Genomic DNA, 19737 nt, shown 5'->3' with positions numbered 1-19737 from the left:
GAAAATAAAACCTTTTTCCTCACATAAGAGAAAGGAAATTGTCACTATTATCTCTCCCTCATTTTTTGTGCAAAAATTCTGAATTTTAACACAGTTTTCTCTGTAATTTGTTCCAAGAAATTCTCCTCAACTGTCTTTGACAATCTTTGCCAGAAGAATTCCCAGGGAAATAGTCTGTAAGGATACATGGTGCAAAAAAGCCTTGTCTTTGTCCTTACTCCTTCTTAAAGGAGAAAAAATCTAACAACAACCAAAACAAACGAAGTAAAAAAACCAAACAAACAAAAAACATGTGAGAGATGCAAGGGAAGTTCCATATAAAAGCTGCCCCCAGAGCAGCAAAAGTCATAAAATGAAATACTTTCCAGATATTTCCATAATCCTTTGAGAACAACATGGCACCTCACAGAAGATTTTAAATTGACATTTCCTAGAGTTGTGAATTCCTGGCAGATTTCATCCTGCTCCTTTTAAGCCTAAGAAGAGACTATGAGAGGAGAACAGAAAGCAATAAAAAAAAGGTGGAGGGCTGTAAGGTGGATGCGCAAGAGATCAGATTGCTCAAAAAAGGTCTTTTTGCTTTTGCAGTACCATGTCGTGCAGGCGAGTTCTCTCGTACAGGTTTGACACCTTGCTACCCTTGTCCCAGAGACTACTATCAACCAGATCCGGGAAAGTCCTACTGCTTGTCTTGTCCCTTTTATGGAACAACAACTGTTATTGGTGCCAGATCCATCACAGATTGTTCAAGTAAGCCAAATTTTCTCTGCTGGATAAAGCGAATAAAGGGACCATCTAAAGGGTAGCCAGAAGTAGTCTTAATAGAAAACATCCCACTTACTTTCTGGACAAATGCAGGCCTTTGATTTCAACCAGTGAAGTTCTCAGCTGGTTCTGCCTACTGGTGTAGCCTCTGTTTTTAAGAGTGACTCAATATGAAGGCTCAATAAACAGAATATACATATGCAGTGTGTGTGTACACTGTTTATGTATATTATACGCATATGCTATAGAGAGAAACATATATAAATACACACTAATATGTATATGCATGCATGTATCTGTATATAAAAACATAGAAAATATTTTTATATGTACACACACATACGTGTTTTAGAAATATATGTCCTTACAAATACATATTTGTGTAATGAGAACTGTAAAATTTGCTTTTTATTCCCACAAATACACTTTTTTCAGTGTATCTCTGTATGCATTACTAACATGCAGTTATAATGTCCCCATGGAATAGGGACCTTACTACACAGTGTTATTAACAGTGTTTTCATATCTTTACTCTTTAGGTTTTGGCTCTACTTTTTCAGCAGCCGAGGAGAGTATAATGATGGTACCAGCCTTCCCAGAAAATATCAGCAAGCGGTACAAAGTCAGCAGTCAGGTAAAGACAAGTGTTATTTTCCAGTGTTATCTCAGGTGAAATAAAAAGCACTTCATGCAGCAGTAAACAAGTAAGACCTTTTTAAATGTAATTCTTTTGCTGACTTTATTTCCTGAAGAGATGAAAGCAATGGTTAAGAGGGGAGCACTCAAACTTTGTCATAGAAGGACTTTCATTGAACAGACAAAGTGGCATCAGCTGTCAACAATCTTAAATTCCAGTCTTGAAGCCTACACCTGATGTATGAAATAATTATTACACTTGTAGAAGAACAGTAAACAACAGGAAGAGTTTCAGACAATTTAGAAAAAGTAGATTGAGTGTATTCAGTCATCTGAGGTCTTCCATATGCTGAATTCCAGAAATGCAACCAGACGTCTAAGTCTCAGATGTAAAATCTTGAGTTTACATATTGTAGCACAGATACACTTGGGAGGAGGCAAGCAGAGCTCCCTTCTGTTGTGAGTACCCCCTCTGAAATAACAGGCAAGTTCTCGTGTGAAACTCGTCTAGTGACAATGTTTCTTGGAGATGCCTCCTTACCCCCACCCTCTCACCCCCAGTCTGTAACTCTTGATGAGACTGAATCCGAATGGAATCTTGATTGAATCGGAATTTGGCATATTGTGTAAACAGGAGCAAGGTTGACTCATGACAAATTTGGCCTGAACCATTGTATAACACAGGGATAGGTGACAAACTGATCTTCTATGGTTTTAATTGACCATTTGCTCCAGGGCTTTGATGAATTCTGGTTTGCAAAAGTAGTAGAAATAATGCCACATCAGCTCACCTGATGGCCAGTAGCAGGAAGTGATTAGCTGATGTAGAAGGATGCAAAGTGGAGAACTTGCATATTATATATAGCTTAATATAAACTGTGAATCATAGCTCAGACAGTTTTGAGGGAATTTTGCTAAGTAAAAGGTAATTTTAAAATAATATTTCAGATTTGTGGTATTTTTCAATAGGAAAAAACCACAAATGGTTACCGTGCTGGGAAGACAGAGGAGGAACTAGAAGCTAATGCCGGTGACTTTTTTATCCCATCTTTCCAAAATTACTATCGGTTATACAATTTAAAACTAGAGTACTGTGTGCCAGCTTTGCTGTAATTGTATTGTTTGTGCCTTTGGCAGGTCTTCCACGAGTGTTTTCTGGAACCATGCCACAATAATGGGACATGCAAGCAATTGGGAAGTGGATATATTTGCATATGCCCCCTTGGATATACAGGTAAAAAACTTGGAAGCAGGTGGAGTAGCTAGTATTTCTTGATGCCCTTAAAATGAGGACGTATAAAGAAGTAAAGCATTTCAGTATAGCCTAACTAATTGGAATATTCATCACATATTTAGAATATATAAGAATGTAGATGCTTCCTCATATCCTTGCTGTATTATGTTGTGTTTTGCAGAAAAGCTTTTGAAAAGGATTTCTTTTAATGGAGTTAATGGATGTGAAAATCCTATCAACTTGGCAATATTTATGATTAAAAAAAGCTAGAAATTTGAAGTCTTGACAGCTAATTCCACCTGTACTGAGCCTGTATTCCTCTTCAGTGTTAGCTTCCTAGTGGCTTCAAAGCAAAGAGATGTCTTACAATTCAGCTGTTTTCAAGAAGTTACTTTTGATAGGTATTGCCACTCTCTGAAACTGCTCTGTTGTCCAGTGTGCATCACACCTTTCTAACAACATTTGTCTCAGGTCTGTGTTAAAGCACAATCTAATGAGATGATAATAAACCTTAATCAATCATGTTTTCCTATATTAGGTAGTCATATCATCCACGTTTCTGAACAATTTTAAGTTTTCCTATTCTCAGTCCTTTATTTTGCATTCTAGGCTTGAAATGTGAAACACAAGTTGATGAGTGTAAATCATCTCCTTGCCAAAACAATGGAATATGCAAAGATGGCATTGGGACCTTTGTTTGCCACTGTCAACCAGGCTATTCAGGTAATTTGTTTCACTTCATAGCTTTGCTTCAGACAGGCATCATTTCTGTGCCAAGTAAATAACACAAAGCACAAGTGCTGTGTAATTCCATATCCACGGAATTATAACAGGAAAACAGTATGATCTACAGTTTAGAGTAAGGTTCTAGTATATGTGAATAGGTTTTGAAATAAAATGATGAGCCTCTGAGGACAGGATGGGGGAGTGTGTGTTTGTGTCTGTGTGTGTGCATGTATCCTTCTCTTTTGTGACATTTCTGGTCTGAAAAATGGAATAAGGTTTAGGGAATTAGTAAATACTAACAGGGAAAGTACTTGTGAGACTGGCTGCCCAACTAGATACAGCATTTATGCAGTTGCTTTTCTGCAGCCTTGTGAATAAGTGAGTGGGCTTTTGCTTATATTTTTTCTCAGTGTTTTGAACTGTCACCTGCATGCACATGGAAGGTATTGAAATCTGCAGGGAAATTAACACACTTGAATACTTGGCCAAAACAGCACCTGATTTCTAAATATTGAAGTAAACTACTGAGGAGATAATTTTGTGTAATCAAAAAAAAATCTTTGTGTTTTCCATTAGAAATGGTCTCCCTCATTGTTTGTGTTTATGACTATACATTTATCAACAGCAGCATTAGCTGGATGGGTTTTTAAACATTATAAAGACACACAATGGACTTTGTATCTTGATCCCAGCATCCAAATAACACAGATGATCTCTGTAACTGTTGCAGTAGAGTAGACAATCATGCAATTTTATCACCTGCTCTCAGTTACCTTTCATCCTGCTTGCAGTATGATGTTGTTCTGTTTTCCACATCAAGTCACTGCAGCATACAGTCTGTGACCATGCCTTGATCATGCCTTGTAATCCTTGCTGTTTGAAGGTCTCTTGTGCGAGGAAGACATAAATGAATGTAGCTCCAGTCCGTGTTTGAATGGAGCCCACTGTGTTGATGGCAAGAATGGTTACCGCTGCACATGCACAAAAGGGTTCACAGGTACACCTTATTCTCTTTAAGTCAGCCTTTACTCTTTCTGACCAAAAAATGTGTCTTCCTACCCTACCCAAAGTATTTCCATCTCACTGCTATATAGCAATATATATAATATATATTAATATGAATGTAACTTATGGATGTTCCTTAAATCTGTCTAATCTCTCAGACTCTCTGTAGTGCAAATGTGACTTCAGAAGGATTTACTAAGTGCTAGATCTTCAGTTACTAATTTTGCCATGAACTTGCTGCATGATGTTAAGGAACAAATAACAACATTCCCATGGGTTCAAATTGTTACTTTTAATTTTATTTAAAAATAAAAATATTAGAACTGTAGAAAAAATGGTCTATCTTAAAACTACTCCCCAATCCCCTACTCTGCATTCATAGGTTTCTGTAACCAATACACATATCTGTTGATTATCATGTTGACAAAGAACTCCACCATAAAATCACGTTCAGTTTCACTGCTTGTGACATAGGGCCTCTTTCACATCAGAAATCACAGAATCATGTGTTTATGGCTTTCACATCTCTCTCTGGAGTTAAGGTTTCAGCCAAATGTCTTTTATAGTAGCTTTTCATTAGTTGCTCAGAATAGTTTCTCAGGTGATTTCCTGGTTCACCCCAAATTAGTCATGTTTAAATTCTACAGTTTGCTACATGTTATTTCTGTAACTGTTAAGATGGTTCCCATAATTCTTCTGTGTCCACTTAACCCTTGTTAGTGGAGTTAATCCCAAACCTGCATGGCTACTCTTATGTTTGCTTTTTCTCAGAAGATCAGCTGCATCCTTTAAAAAACGGCGATGTGTTAATAATCTCCATTCTTAGGTTTATTCAATCCAGAACTGTTACTTTGTTCTTTTTTTTTTCTCAGGTGATCACTGTGAAAGGGAAATGAATGAATGCCTTTCAAACCCATGTCTTAATAGGGCTATTTGTGAAGATCGAGTTGGAAGTTTCTCCTGCAAGTGTCTCCCAGGTTTTACTGGTGTCTTGTGTGAAAGAAACATTGATGAGTGTCTCAGCAGGCCTTGTAGGAATGGAGCTACATGCAGAGATGGTATCAACAGCTTCAGGTGAAAAACATATCATTAATGTAATATAATTTGGAAAGTCAGACGTATTCTGGTGCCTCAGCCTTCTTAGATTTCTTTAGCAAGCGTTTTGGCAGCCTGATCTAAAATAAGTGGTCCCTTTATGAACTGTAAAGGAGATTTTAAAAGACAATAAAATATATCCTAGTGTCTTGACTCTTAAAAAATTCCAAGGAAAACAGAAAAGAAAATGTGCAGAGTTTGAAATGTAAGTGTGGTAGGACTGCATGGTTTTATTATTGTCTTCCAAAAGATGTCCATTTTCCCAAACTTCAGGCGCTTGTCTTGCTTTCCACTGTAATAATACATGATGACCAGTTATGTACCTGGTAATACTACATTTCTATAGCTCGGAAAGACAGGGATAGCTGCACATAGTGAGACTATAGAGGTTAAAATGCAAACCCCAGTGGAAACTTTGAGCTACTTAATTTTATGCTTTAGGGTATCTGAATTCAGATCAGAAGCTACAAATGCCACTAGAAGTGTCATATCTTAGGTCACTGTATAGGTAGATGGGCCAGCTGTTAATGTCTGCATTTAGTTAGTCTTTCCCTCCCCAAAGCCCCAGCAGTTTTGATGCCTTTCAAGCACCTTGGTTTTCCAAGTATCAGAGGTTTTTGGTGTCTCTATACTGGCTTGGTTTTCCCTAAATATAAGTGTGTCTGTCTGCGAAGCTGAATACCTCTCATCTTTAATTCTGTGTACCTCGGAGATGTTTTGCTCATGGCAGTGCAATGATTATGTCTCCTAGTTTCATATGAAGAAATGTAGGCTGTTCAAATATTGTACTGCATTGTATTGTCTAGAAGTGATTTTACACAGCTAATAGAATACAAGCGTGCTTAAGAGGAATGACCAAAACAAAACTCCATTAATTCTGTAATATATCTTCTGTTGATTTTTTTTTAGTGTTATGATATACCATTCTCATTGGCAGATCTTGCCTCATAGCCAGAATTCTTTGTTATAATAGCTGTCACCTCTGAAGTGTGCTTCTCTACCTCCATAGGTGTCTCTGTATGACAGGGTACACAGGACTGAACTGTGAAGTGAACATCAATGACTGTGACTCCAGTCCCTGCTTAAACCAAGCCACCTGTGTGGATGCCTTGAACTCGTACGTTTGTAAATGTCCCCCTGGCTTTACAGGCAGCAGGTGTGAAACAGGTACACAGGACTAAGTCTCAGAAAAAGGTGCCTTGACTAAGTCTCTGTGCAAGATTTGAACTGGCTGGGCTGCTTTCATACAGCTTCCCCAGAAAGTAGCTAGGGTGGTGGGACTGTGAGAGAATGAGTGAAGTCTGTGTGGCTGCAGCAATAATAATTGCAGAAAAGTAACAGCGTGTGTCTGTGTCATTTCTCTTTTCTAAGGCATGGTTCTATCTTTTTAATACCCAGTAGGTCTATTGAATTTAATTTGTAGTTGTTGTGTGTGTCTGAGTTAAGCAGCTCTTTCTGTTTCTTCTATTTTGTATAGGGCTTTGCATCACAGGGTTCGAGATTAGTATGTGGTAGTCTCAGCTTCAGAAGTCCTAAAGGCATCAGGTTCCCTACAGGCAAAAGGGTATCAAGTTTGCTATAGCCAGGCGGCAAGAGTCACAGGACGACTTCCTGTGGGATACTGGAGACATCTGAACCACAAGGCGGAAATCTATTTGTCTTTTAGAACCTTTCCCTAAATATTATAAAGTCGTATACTAGTAGCTGGTGACTCTTTAAACAGAAGCCATGTTGATTTCACAAAGACAGTAGAAGACATACAGGACATTTACCCCTGCCATCCTATGTCAGAGTTTAACACCCACCTTTCAGGAGAGCTCCACTTGATAACATAACATGTAGCATCCTTGTAAAGCATGTCACTGTGCATTGAACAGCAGCACAGAAGTGCTGTCCCATACCAATGCAGTGTATTGCAGTAAGTCCAGAACAGGAAAAATCTTGGGTTGTTTTGGGGTTTTTCTTCAAAGCTTGATTAAATGGAACCAGCTGATTATACCTCTTTAGCTTGCTGGATGGTAGATGCTAGTTGGATATGTCACTTAAGTGATAGAGGACTGAGAAGAAAGGTTCATGTTCATTGTTAGATAATCAGCTTCTTTTTCAGTTATTTGTCTTCAAATGCTGTATTCTAGCCTTGGAAAGCTCTGTATGCTGGCTGATGTTAGACTGCCAAATGTTCTTTCTACCTCTATTCAATTTAAAATGAATATTTTTTGTAGAAGGGCTTCATTCCACTTTATTGCATTTGCTTAGATTTCATTTAATTCTTTTTCTGTTTGTGTGAATAGTGTTCTGAAAATTCTTTGTCTTTGCTGCAGAACAGTCCTCTGGTTTCAATCTTGATTTTGAAGTCTCTGGTATCTATGGATACGTCATGCTTGATGGTGTTTTACCATCTCTTGGTGGCATCACCTGCACATTCTGGATGAAATCTACTGACACCACAAACTATGGGACTCCCATTTCTTATGCAGTGGAGAATGGAAGTGATAATGCATTTCTTCTGACTGATTACAATGGGTAAACCACAGTTCTGCTTTTCTATAGCTTACAAATGTCTTGGATTGATAAAGGAAGTATAGAACAGAAGTCTAAGTTTTGCCTACTTTGGGGTAGAAAAATCTGCATCCAAACTCCCTTGACAGAGTTGTATCTTTGTTTTGCTTTTCTCCTTGCTTTGTTTCCATCACTTTTTGCTCTGTAGAAGAGTAATGGCAAGAGAGCAGTGAATTTAGAAGACAATTTTTGTGGACTACATTCACGTCTTATCTAAATGGCTTGTTGAGACAATAAGTGGATTAAATGGAGCTCAGCACTCAGAGTACTTCTAGCATGATTCTAAAAGCAGAGTATGACTTGTACTTTTACAAAAGCAGAGTATGACTTGTAGTGTGACTCCAAACTCAACAGGAAAGTTTAAGAATTCACTACGTAGCCATGACTTGAGCCTTTATATTTTGTTACAAAAACATGTTACTTATTTCACTATGCTTTGCATATGATAACCAATTTCCAAGTCATCTGGGAGAGAGATACCATCTGTGATGATCTTTCAAGAGAGGTTTCTCATATGATACAGTCACAGTTACCTTGTTAGTCAAATAACATTTATTTGAGTCATGGGGGACAGACCACGCTTGTAAAGTTGCTGCATGCAGCTGAGTATGCCTGTGTCTTCCTTGCATGCAGCTGGGTTCTTTATGTGAATGGGAAAGAGAAGATAACAGACTGTCCTTCAGTGAATGATGGAAACTGGCATCACATTGCGGTCACATGGACATGCACGGATGGGGCATGGAAGGTGTACATCGATGGAAAACTGTCCGATGGAGGCAGTGGGCTCTCTGTTGGATCAAAGATCCCTGGTATGCTTCATTCATTTTATACCACGTCTGTTGCCTTCATTCTGTTTTTAGTGCAGAATATGCAAGAAAATTTTTATTTAGGTGTTTTTAGTAGATGTTCACATTTTCAGCATTTATGAAAAGCTCATGTTTGCTGTTCTTTTTTGTGAGGACAGTTCCCCTCACTCGGCATCACTGAGGACAAAATGCGCCATTCGGGGATAAATTAGTAGGTAACTTCTTTTATGGACAATGCAGTTTAGTCCACAAAGGAACCTGTGCAGACCAAGTTCTGGAATGGCTTTGTGAGAACAAGTTTCTCACTCAACAAAATTAAGTTTATCTGGCATTTTCCTTACATATGTGTGTTCAGAGTTGATTAGCCTAGCCTTCTCCTGTTCTTTTCAGTCACCTATTTAAAGTTATCTTTGTATTTTTTTCCTAACAAGGTGGGGTTTGCTCTTTCATTTTTTTCCTGTGATCAGTCATCTATAGAGTCATATCAGAGGACAGGAAAAGAAGTATCTTCAGCATTGAAGAGCTAGAAAAAGCCTGGTGTTATGTGGCTGCAAAGAGAGTCTGGTTTGATACTGTTTGCATACTGCTATCCAAATTTACATGGAGCTTCAAAAGACTATTTTATTAAAATAAAAAATTAAATACTGAAACATTTTAGTCCATGTGCCTTATGCTTCCTCCTGTCTTTCACAATTACCTTGGAGTTCTCTCCAAAGATAAGACCTCAGGAAGAGTACTGCCACCATTACTTTCTGACCTTGTCCACATACCCTATGATGAACAAAATGCATGTTCACATGTTACTGGTCAAGGAGAGGAAATTTAACTTGTGCACCATGTCTCAGAGCATTGACTACCGTCAGTGTGCTTCAGAGGGTATGGAATCACATTTGACCTGTACGACTTTGTAAGCTTTTGTTTAAAGCAGGAAATGTAAGTTAGTACTGTAAAATATGCCCCACCTGCTCAAAACTGCATTTTACATTGCGGCCATAGGTGATTTCTGCTCCTATATGTATTTGACAGTCACTTCCAAATTGTTATGTTGACCTACCTCAGCCTAGCATAAGGCGTCCCAGAGGTTTTGCTGAGAGAGTTTGTTGAAGGTGGGTGGTCTTCACTGCAAAACCCTAGTAACACAGGGTACAAAAAGCTTTGTTTTGCTTAGTTTTTAATCTTCTTATGGGATCCCTGCTGTAAGGCTTTGTTTCCCACCCGTCTTCAAATTCTGAGTTTAGGTGGTGGTGCACTTGTGCTGGGTCAAGAGCAAGATCAAAAAGGAGAAGGATTCAACCCAGCTGAATCTTTTGTGGGCTCCATCAGCCAGCTCAACATTTGGGACCATGTACTTTCTCCACAGCAGGTAAATCCTTACTGCAGTGTTCGAGCAGAGGGCTCTGAGCATAGGATGAACATTTGAGAAGGCATTCCAAGTTAGCATATTGGGTAGACCTCTACTCCCTCAGAAGTCAGTGGGGACTAGATGGAGTTCTGACTTAGGGTAATAAGCTCAATGTAGTAAGTAAAGTCGCTTTAGGCAAAACTAAGTCTGGTAAAATCAACACTGAGTCACCTTCTATTTCGATTGAGCCTTTCTGTAGTATGTGGCTTCAAAACAGAAAGGAAGTCATGCATGAAAGTTAACAGTACTGCTAGAAGAGAGAAAAATCCAATGAAACAAGCTAAGCACTTGTTTTACAGACCACATACAGTTTCCTTATTCTGCTGTGTGAAGGCACTGTTAAAACTTCAGAGGGGAAACTTCAGAATTTCTGTCAATGCATTAGACACTGAAAAATCTGGTCTATATAGTCTCAGGAAAAGTCTGAAAGGGCAGGATAACTGAATATTGAGTTAAATCTAATCAGGTACAAAAAGTAAAGGCTTGGCAGCACTAAACTTCCACTGAGTTAAAAATTAATAAAGATTTAAAGGCGTCTTCAAGGACAGTGATCCCTCAACTTTTCTGGGACACAAGCATCAGTGCTCAGTTATCCTCTGATTGGAATTTGTTTCTCTATACCTAGTTGGGACCTCCTACTTCCATCTATGACTACTGGTTGTGTCTCCCACCGTGGGCTGCTGTAGAAGCCTGACTCTATGTACTTTATAATCTCCCCATACACACTGTGGGCTGCTGTGAGGTGTGCCCATAGCTGCTTCTGCTCTAGGCTGAACCAGCCTCTCCTCCCAGAGCAAATGTTCCATCCCATCCCTGAACTTGCTCCAACTTGTCAATGTCTTTCTTGTCGTGAGGAGGAGCCCAAAATGGAATGCAGTACTCCAGATGTGATCTAATAAGCACTGAGAAGGAATAATTCCTTCCTTCGTTCTCTGATGGTAACCCTGTTCACACAGCCAAGGATGCTGTTGGTCCTCACTCTTTGCACAGTGCACAGCTGGCCAGTACTCAGCTCACTGCCTGCCAGAGTCCCTAAGTCCTTTTCCACAGAGCTGCTCCTGCTCTTGGCTTTCCCCAGACTATATTGTTCAGAATGTTTTTCCTTCCCATTTTTACTTGTTGAATTTAGTGAGGTCTGGGTTGGCCCTTTACTCCAGCCTGTCAAGGTCCCTACAGACACAACTCTGTCCTTGAGCACACTGACTAGTGATATTATCACCAACTTAATTTTATCTGCAAACCTGATGACAGTGCTCCATCACCACTTTCTGCTCATTAGCATTTCAATACTGAAGGTCAGAAGTGTTAAATTTTTGATAACACTTGAACAGCAAAGACAAATGTTTAAAGTTAGAGGCATTTCTTTGGGGAAGAGTCTTTGGATTAGAAGATTCTGCTCTCCTGATTTTTCTTAAAGTTGTACCACTAATTGGTGGTTTGTAGCTGTTTGTTATCCATGATCCAAATAAGAAATAATAACATGAACAGAAAAAACAGTAAAGCAGAATCCTTACTTCCAGCATCCAGATGTCTCCTCTGTTTCTCCTTTTTTTACTACTTTGCCTCTCTTCGAGGTTTAAAACTACCCAACCATCTGCTACTATTCTTGGCTTTTAGGGTCACCAACTGTTGCATTGCCAAGTCAGATCTTCAAGCCTTTGTTCACTAGCAGTTTTGAAGCTGATAAGCATACATGTGATTTTTACAGGGCACACTGGTGAAGAGTTTTAAGTGCGATTTTCTTTAGCTTTCTCAGTAGTTTCCCCTTTAATGACAGATCTGATTGAATTCCCACTTGGTTCAGATGCAATAGAATTAGGAGAGGGAAGAAAATCCTGCCATTCATTTATAGTATTCATATTACTCATCTGAAAAGACAGATGTGACACCAGACAGGAAGCTAAGCCAAGTAAGCTTCCTATAAAATTTTTACCTCTTTCATTTCAGAGCTTGGAATAGTAAATTGCAATTGTAATCTGTTATCATTAGGTGTGTTCTGGCCAGCTGGAACTATTCATTAAGTCTTACCTTCCTATTCTCAGCCATAAAGGAAAGCAGGGTGACAGAATATGTTGCCTAGTGAATAGAGGAGGGTGGAATCTAGTATTTAAGATTTTTCATTGCGTGCTTTAGTTGCTTATTCACTTGCACATTAATTTTATCTAGGTAAACCAGCACTCTGGTTGTTTTGTTGAATTGACAGCAACAGAAATATGAGTAGTGTATAGGGAACTGTGAGGTCCTTTCTGGCCCTCCCATTCTCCATCATATGGCTTGAAAGGGCTGATTTTCAAACTTGTATTTCCCACACTGGAAATTTTTTCATGCAGATTCCTTGCAACTTGTTTGCAGCCTTTGGCCTAAGCAGTTTCCATTGGAACAGATAGCTGAAAAGAGAACTTTGAAATGGCCTCAGAATAAACAGAGAACACTGGTTTCTTCTCCAGCTATACTGACTCTAGAAGAGTCCAATCTGCCTCATGGAGTTCAGAGTAGGGACAATATGAGAACAAATCACTCCAAAGTTCATTACGTACCTTTCTTTCTCACTAGGATAGACACTGTAGAACATTATTCTTGGTAGCTGATTGCATCCACTGGAAACTTGACAGAAGCCAATCACCCATATGAGAAAACTTTTCCATCAGAGACATATGACCAGATCTTCTCTCAAGATACTAATCTGCTGTTGATCTAATAGTGTATTTCTTTCTTCCCTCCTGTACTTAGTTGGCCTGTATAGTTCCTGTTTCTATACTTGGTTAGTTATGTCCCTGTCCCTCTTTGGTTGGGGCTTGCCTGCAGTATTTTAGAGAGTCTAGTTAATTCAGTTCACAAAACTTGTGTTCTGGAAACAACTAATTGCCTTATGAAGCTGCTCCTCTTTGTGTTTCTGTCCCTTAAATCTGATGCAGTGCTAGCAGTTTTCAGAATGCAGATCTTGAACATTAAGTCCCTTTTGGCTCCTATTTGACATTTTCTGCAAATAGATAAGTGTTCTCTTCAGGTTGCATCCTCATTACTGTATTTTTATGAGATGTAGATGCATTTTTCTTTTACACTAACAAATGCAGTTGGGTCTCAAGAGCTGTCTTCAATACTGTGTTTGTATGTCAAGTAGTCCTTCAGGTAGTGACTCAGCACAAACTGTCCATAGCTAGATGGCTTATAAGAACAGAATAATAAGTACTTCAGCCAGGAACCTCTTGTGCTAGAAAGGATGAACATTACTTGCTCAAGTATCTGTTCTAGTGTTGCACGCACGTATGAAGGGAATATCTTTTTTCTTTAATATTCTTTTCCTACACTGTCCTTAAACATCACCTAACCAACTGTTTTAAATCCATAGGTAGAATCTCTGGCTACATCCTGTCCAGAAGAACTGCAAAAAGGAAATGTACTAGCCTGGCCAGATTTCCTGCCAGGAGTTGTTGGAAGAGTGAAGATAGATTACAAGAGTATATTTTGTGCTGGTTAGAATTTTACTTCCTAGAACCCATTTTTTCTTGAACAATACTATAAAATTCTTTTATGGGGTCGACTATGCTATCTTGCAGCCTTTGTCCTACTAACATTGAGTAAATTATTCTGATAAGTTGACAGTTAGAACATGCCATCCCTCATTCCTCAAATTCCAGGGGTTTGTAACAAAAGTTCATTGAAATCTCTGACAAAGATTTATTGCTTCCTGAATTGAGATGGGAAAAGAGTGAAGATGGTATTGGATCAGAAAAAAAATTTCCTGCCTTTTATCCTAAGAGTAATTGTATGATATTGAAATACTTGCTACTTCCTTGCTTCTTTTCCTGCAGATTCCTTTTCTGATTTTGTATGTTGATGATTCTCAAAACCCTTTGGACCCAAGTGGGATGTAGCATGCATAACATTTCCCAAAGCTTTTTCCTGGATAAACTTATACAGGATCAAACAATCACATAACCAATTTATTCATTTTAGCACGTAGCTGTAGCTCTTACTGTATGCATGTATTTTGTTCACAGATTGCCCATCTTTGCAAGGATCCATACCACACCTGCGGGCCTCTTCTGCTGATTTAAAGCCAGGGTCAAAAGTGAGCCTTTCCTGTGACCCAGGATTCCAGATAGTAGGAAACTCTGTTCAGCACTGCCTTAACCTGGGACAGTGGACACGGCCTTTTCCCCGCTGTGAAAGTGAGTTGTCTCAATGGGCTGGCAGGATTAGGAAGCCCTAGCATTTATTTGGCTCCTATCACTATTCATGGCCTGTTTATTTCTGCAGCTATCATGCACTTGAATCTATCCATGTTACAGCATATACATGTATGCTTAAAACTATGCTCATGTTTTGCTGAGCAGAAACTATATCATGATCAGGTTCTTACATGTTTCTCAGTCAGTTTCTAACACCCATGGGAGAAATTAGTCCATTTGAATCAGCTATCAGGTACTTTCCTCCTCAGTGGCATTAGGAGTGTGGAAGATACACAGGAAATGCTAGAAGATCTCTGTGATTTTTAAATGTCACTGAGAATGGCTGGTTTGAAGTAGAAACCTTGACTTCAGTAGGTTAAGAACTAATTTCTTTAAAGGCAGCAGATATTTCTGTTAGAACTTGGCAGTGCTCCAAGATTTACAGGATTTCTTCAAAGAAACTGAGTTGTATGCATTCAGGCTGCCAAGTTTCTTTTGATTATATGATTCCTGCTCCTGCCTTTTTCTTTCCTTTGGTCCTCCTCTTTTGTGACTGCAGTTGCTTGTGTTGGAGGTGATTACGTTTTCCATTTCAGCATAATAGTAAATTGGATCCAGAAGTAGATATTGCATAATCCTAGAATTTATATGTAATTTGGAGAAAATCATCAAATTTGTTAAAAATGTCTTTAAAATAATGTGATTTTAATACCTTCCTCTTTATTCAGTTGTTTATAGCACAAGTCCACAGTCTCATCTTCTGTTTAAAGAATAGCATGCCTGTGAGGATTTACCCAAAAGCAAGTCCTGCTGGGCAGAAGGAAAGTTCACTGACAGAGACAGCTTTGCGTTTTTTTGGTGTGTGATCAGTGACAAACCACCAGAATCCTGACAGTGTTTCTGATTTCTCTGTATTGGGCCAAGCAGTTTTACCAGCTGAGCACAGAACTCAGAGCAGGGCTGACCTGCCACAAACAGGCTGAGGGAATGAAGGCCAGACTCACCCACTGGCCTTTATTTTAAAGGTACCTGTTCCACGAGTATCTGATGAGTGAAAGTTGTTTGAAGATATCTATTTCCTGCATAAAAAACTGCAGGTTTATACTAGTGGTGTAGGCCTGAAAAAGTACTGATTGAATCAGGCTCAGTGGAATCACTGTCTTCACCCACCAGGATCTTTTCCTCTTGCTGGTGCTAAATATCCCCAAACCCATAGATGCCTGAGAGCCTGTCTTTGTTACAGGCTCTGCAGCTCTATTCCTCCACAGCAAGCACTTGGCTTCCATTACTATAGGCTTTAAATACTTGTTGTGTGATCCCTGCACACAGCTAGGGAACAAGGACTTCCTATAAGCCGTGTAGCTACAAAGATGAGCTGTGCGGCTGTTGGAATAAGTTCACGCCTTTTTGATTGAGATAAAGAAGCACACAAGCACCTCTGCTAGAATAAATAGAAACCTCTGGAAGGCAGGTACAGGGATGCCTTCTGCTGGCATAACTGGGATCAGACAGGCTTATTTATTATTGTCAATCTAAGAGATGCCTGGGGTTCTGTGTGAGATCAGTTCCAATCTCTCCATCATTCATGCACTTCCTGATCTCAGGCCAGTACCATAACTCTTAGCAGTGTCTGTTAGCTACTTTTGCAATGTTTGAACACAGTAACACTGAGCTTGCTTTTCAGCAAAGGGAAATAACAACAACGTCAAGCAAGACAAACTCAGTTTTCCTTTTTCTTTGTAACTCACCAAGGATCATTTCTTATCAGAAGTGTTCTGTGACTGAAGGGCATCTACTCAGATCTCAGCCACAGATGTCTCCTCCAAAGCTAGCAAAATTTTCTTAGCAGGAGCTGGAGAGTCCCGCTAAGTCTCTTATTGACAAACGCCCACAAAACAAGACCCTCCACTAGACCTGGAATTGAGTAGCTGCTTCAGGAAAGGACTGGGCCCTATTGCTAATGGGATTGTACAGCTGCAGAGGCAAAATATGCAGTAGTGGTTCTCATGTATGGAATTATTCTGAAGATGATCTGTGTTTACTCCGCTAATGCCTGTGCCCTCTTTTCACCCATGTTGCAGGAATCAGCTGTGGAGTGCCTCCAACTTTAGAAAATGGCTTTTATTCAGCTGAGGACTTTTTTGCTGGCAGTACTGTTACCTATCACTGCAACAGTGGCTACTATTTGTTGGGCGAATCCAGGATGCTCTGCCTGGACAATGGAAGCTGGAACAGCATTTCACCATCTTGCCTTGGTAAGAGGTGCCATACATTTGGCTGCATGCTCTGACACCTTACACTTCTCCTGTGCCCTTAGGTTTGAGTGGACATTCATTCTGAAATTGTGGAGGCTGACCACTGTCCCAGAATCATAATCCAAAATGTTCACTTTTCTGAAATACCATGCTCAGCCTTATGTGAAACCAAAACTACATTCTGCCATCTTTCTCTGTCCATCCTCCGGTATGTCCCACATCCTGCATTTATCAAACATATACAAAATTATATACATAATAGGCCTGCATTGCACTCCCAGCCTTTCTCCTTCCATGTCCTGCAGTGTTGCATTCTGTGCTTTTGACCGATGCATTTTGTTGTGCTTCAGTATGCTGTCAGTGTCCTATGCTCTCTGACCAGGTGTTTTTAGATATTTCACACATGGAAATTGTAGTATTTAATATCAGATTTACTCACCTGAAGACAGTAGATGCTGCACAGGATTTCTGGTAAAGTAGAGTGATACAAAATGTACTGCATAGCACAATACAAACAAATTCAAGTTACTTAACAAAATACAGCAATTGCAACATACAGTTTAGGCACAATTCCAATGTGTTTTCCATTATCAAGCTTTATAATATGTTCACCATCATGATGTTGCACAGTAGCTGGGAATGAATATGTGGGTTAAGGTCAGCTCAAGCCCCATTGCTAGTTGTCTTTATACCTCATGTTGACCTGAGCCACATACTCATTTCCACCCCTCCATGCTGGTCTGGCTAACTCAGGAAGACATTCACACTCTTTAATGAACTCAAGGAGAAGCATTTACAGTGCCAGTTGATCCACTCTACTGTTGATTGATGTCTGTTGAAAAGAAAGGCCACCTTACTGTCTCCTTAGTCCCCAAGCTTCATGGGCAGATTACCTTTGCCAGTGTTTTCTGAGCCCTTTTCCATTGTGGGGCTTTTTGGTGAGTCACACATGCCTGCCAGCAAGCAGCTGCAGCATTGAGAAGGCTGGGAGTGCACTTGTGGACACAGCTCATGCAGTTGCCACGCTGTAACTTACTTGCTGGTCATCTGGGTCTGATGGACCAGGTGCAGTGACGCAGCTTAAAGGTGAGACAGGCTGGCATTGTGCTGTGTACAGAGGAGTAGGTGTCACTGGTCTTGCAGGGCCATGTCTCCAGCAGACCCCTGCTGGGATCCACTAGTTAGTTGTACTTGGATCGCTGCAGTCTTAGTCATGCCTCAAATGGGAGTTGCACAGTAAAAAACTGGCAAGATCTATGTTTGATTTGACTCCTAAGCTTTTGTAGGTGCAGCACAGAATTTTTTCAGTCAAGATAAGCAAAAGAAAAGCCAACAGTCTTTTAGTTCTGCCAAAATTCACTTTGGAGTAGGTTTCATCTGGTTTCATAGCATCCTGTCCAGCAGCACTCCTTCAGAACCTACAAACATCATCACAGGTGTTTCAAGGCTGTCCAAATAGTTCAACCTCTATGCAGTAGGAGTCATGATGTTCAGAAGGAAAAAGCCTGTGCCTCACCTTCCAGCTTGCCTTGTCTCTCATAAAGCAGGCTAATGGGAAAATGAAAACAAGAGTGAATTTGGCACCCTGGCCCACCTTTTACCTTTCTGACTCATGCTTCAGGGAGCTGCTAGCAAAGCCTGGTACATCTATGCCCTGAAGCATTCCTTTTGTTCATTAGGGTCTGATTCACAGTGTACTTCCAACTCACTGGAAGCCTCTTGCCTAACAAGATGTTACAGAAGAAGTAGTCATTCCACTTGTGCTGTGGTAGCACTTTGCATTTTCCTGGTACTTTTGTAATTGGCAACTGTTTTGGTATCAATGTGCAGGTGTCATCCTGCATGTCAGAAAGAAACTCCTTTTCTTTTCAATGTGTTGTGGTCTTTTCACACTGATCTGACTCATCCAGCAGTGAAGAATAAACACTCCAAATCAATAAATTGTCTTGCCTTTTTAACCAGTGGGTTTTTTTCTGGAAATGGGCAAAGAACCAAAGCTGTGTGTCTGCATGGTATACCTGGATCAACGGTATTTAGATGAAGATTTGTTCTGATGCCTTGAAGTGGCTACCTGAAAACAGAGGCTAGACAAGATTAAGAGAATAAAAGCAGGTATTTATTTGTAGGGCCTTTAAAGGTACACCCTGGGCAGTCAAAAGCCTCCAAGGGGTTCCACCCAAGATGGACCCTGGGTCACGGGTTTTTCACACTTTTATAAGTTTGGTTCATTTGCATATCAGGGTTAATTCTCCAATTATAATTTCAGGTAGTGATGTAATTACTCCAAGTTTGCTCCTCCTGTCAGAGGCTTTAGTTCACATATTTTGGGGCCTGGGACAACAAGGTGTCCTTGAGTTCAGGCCTGGAGAGAGTTTGTTATGTCTAACCAGCATGAGAGAACAGCAGCTAACAGGCTGTATGAAATTTCAGAGTTATATACTAAACAGGACAGGATTTGAAAAATACAAAAGTTCAAACTTAAGGCATCAGTTCTACCTTTCTCTAACAGTCTGAAACAGGCACATTTATACAGGGAATAATCCCTGATACCAGCACTTTTCAATTAGGTACTTTGAAATTGACTCTTTGCAATTCTGACTCATTGTTCATATACCAAGGACATTTCCTTCCTGTCAAGATTAAAAGATTCTATGAGGTATTCAGGAGTGAGGGATTTTTTTTTTTTTGCTGCATAGTACCAAACTACATGGATCATAAATTATCAATTGCAATTTTTAGGTGTGTCTTGGGGTGACTTTATGATGTGTATCCCATATCGCTGCCCTATGCCCAGAAACTAATTTTTGTGCCTTTCTATGCCTCTAAACTGAGCCTGAGAGGGGGAAGGAAAAACTGAGCAAAACTTTTTCAAAGCAGTTTGCAGCTTGTTCAAGGTCACACAGAGATAGAGACTTTTCTTTCAACAGCGGCAGGAGAGCGAGAGGGAAGGGAAGCACCCGGCTTGCTTTTCTTTCCAGCCACCTTTTGGCAGGCTTTTTTCCTCAGCTCCTTTTCCTCCAGAGACTTGAACTTTTGTTTTCCTGGGACTTCGTTTTTTTTCTTTTCTCTCTGCTGGCTTGTT

At 39.8% G+C, this 19737-nt stretch overlaps 1 protein-coding gene across 1 annotated transcript in view; it reads left to right on the top strand.

Moving 5' to 3' along the window:
• Positions 1 to 19737, top strand: part of SVEP1 (sushi, von Willebrand factor type A, EGF and pentraxin domain containing 1) — a 105720-nt gene that overhangs the window by 49778 nt on the left and 36205 nt on the right. Inside the window, exons 19-31 of the mRNA XM_017728281.1 lie at positions 589 to 750; positions 1305 to 1399; positions 2539 to 2635; positions 3245 to 3358; positions 4245 to 4358; positions 5239 to 5440; positions 6471 to 6628; positions 7783 to 7984; positions 8654 to 8829; positions 10065 to 10189; positions 13578 to 13701; positions 14230 to 14400; positions 16482 to 16655. Of these exons, the coding sequence (XP_017583770.1) occupies positions 589 to 750; positions 1305 to 1399; positions 2539 to 2635; positions 3245 to 3358; positions 4245 to 4358; positions 5239 to 5440; positions 6471 to 6628; positions 7783 to 7984; positions 8654 to 8829; positions 10065 to 10189; positions 13578 to 13701; positions 14230 to 14400; positions 16482 to 16655 (1914 nt within the window). The remainder of the gene's footprint in view (positions 1 to 588; positions 751 to 1304; positions 1400 to 2538; positions 2636 to 3244; positions 3359 to 4244; positions 4359 to 5238; positions 5441 to 6470; positions 6629 to 7782; positions 7985 to 8653; positions 8830 to 10064; positions 10190 to 13577; positions 13702 to 14229; positions 14401 to 16481; positions 16656 to 19737) is intronic.

This window comes from Corvus brachyrhynchos, unplaced genomic scaffold (genome assembly GCF_000691975.1).
Source record: "Corvus brachyrhynchos isolate BGI_N302 unplaced genomic scaffold, ASM69197v1 scaffold90, whole genome shotgun sequence".
NCBI classification, from domain to species: domain Eukaryota; kingdom Metazoa; phylum Chordata; class Aves; order Passeriformes; family Corvidae; genus Corvus; species Corvus brachyrhynchos.
This window is presented reverse-complemented; position numbering and strand designations above follow the sequence as displayed.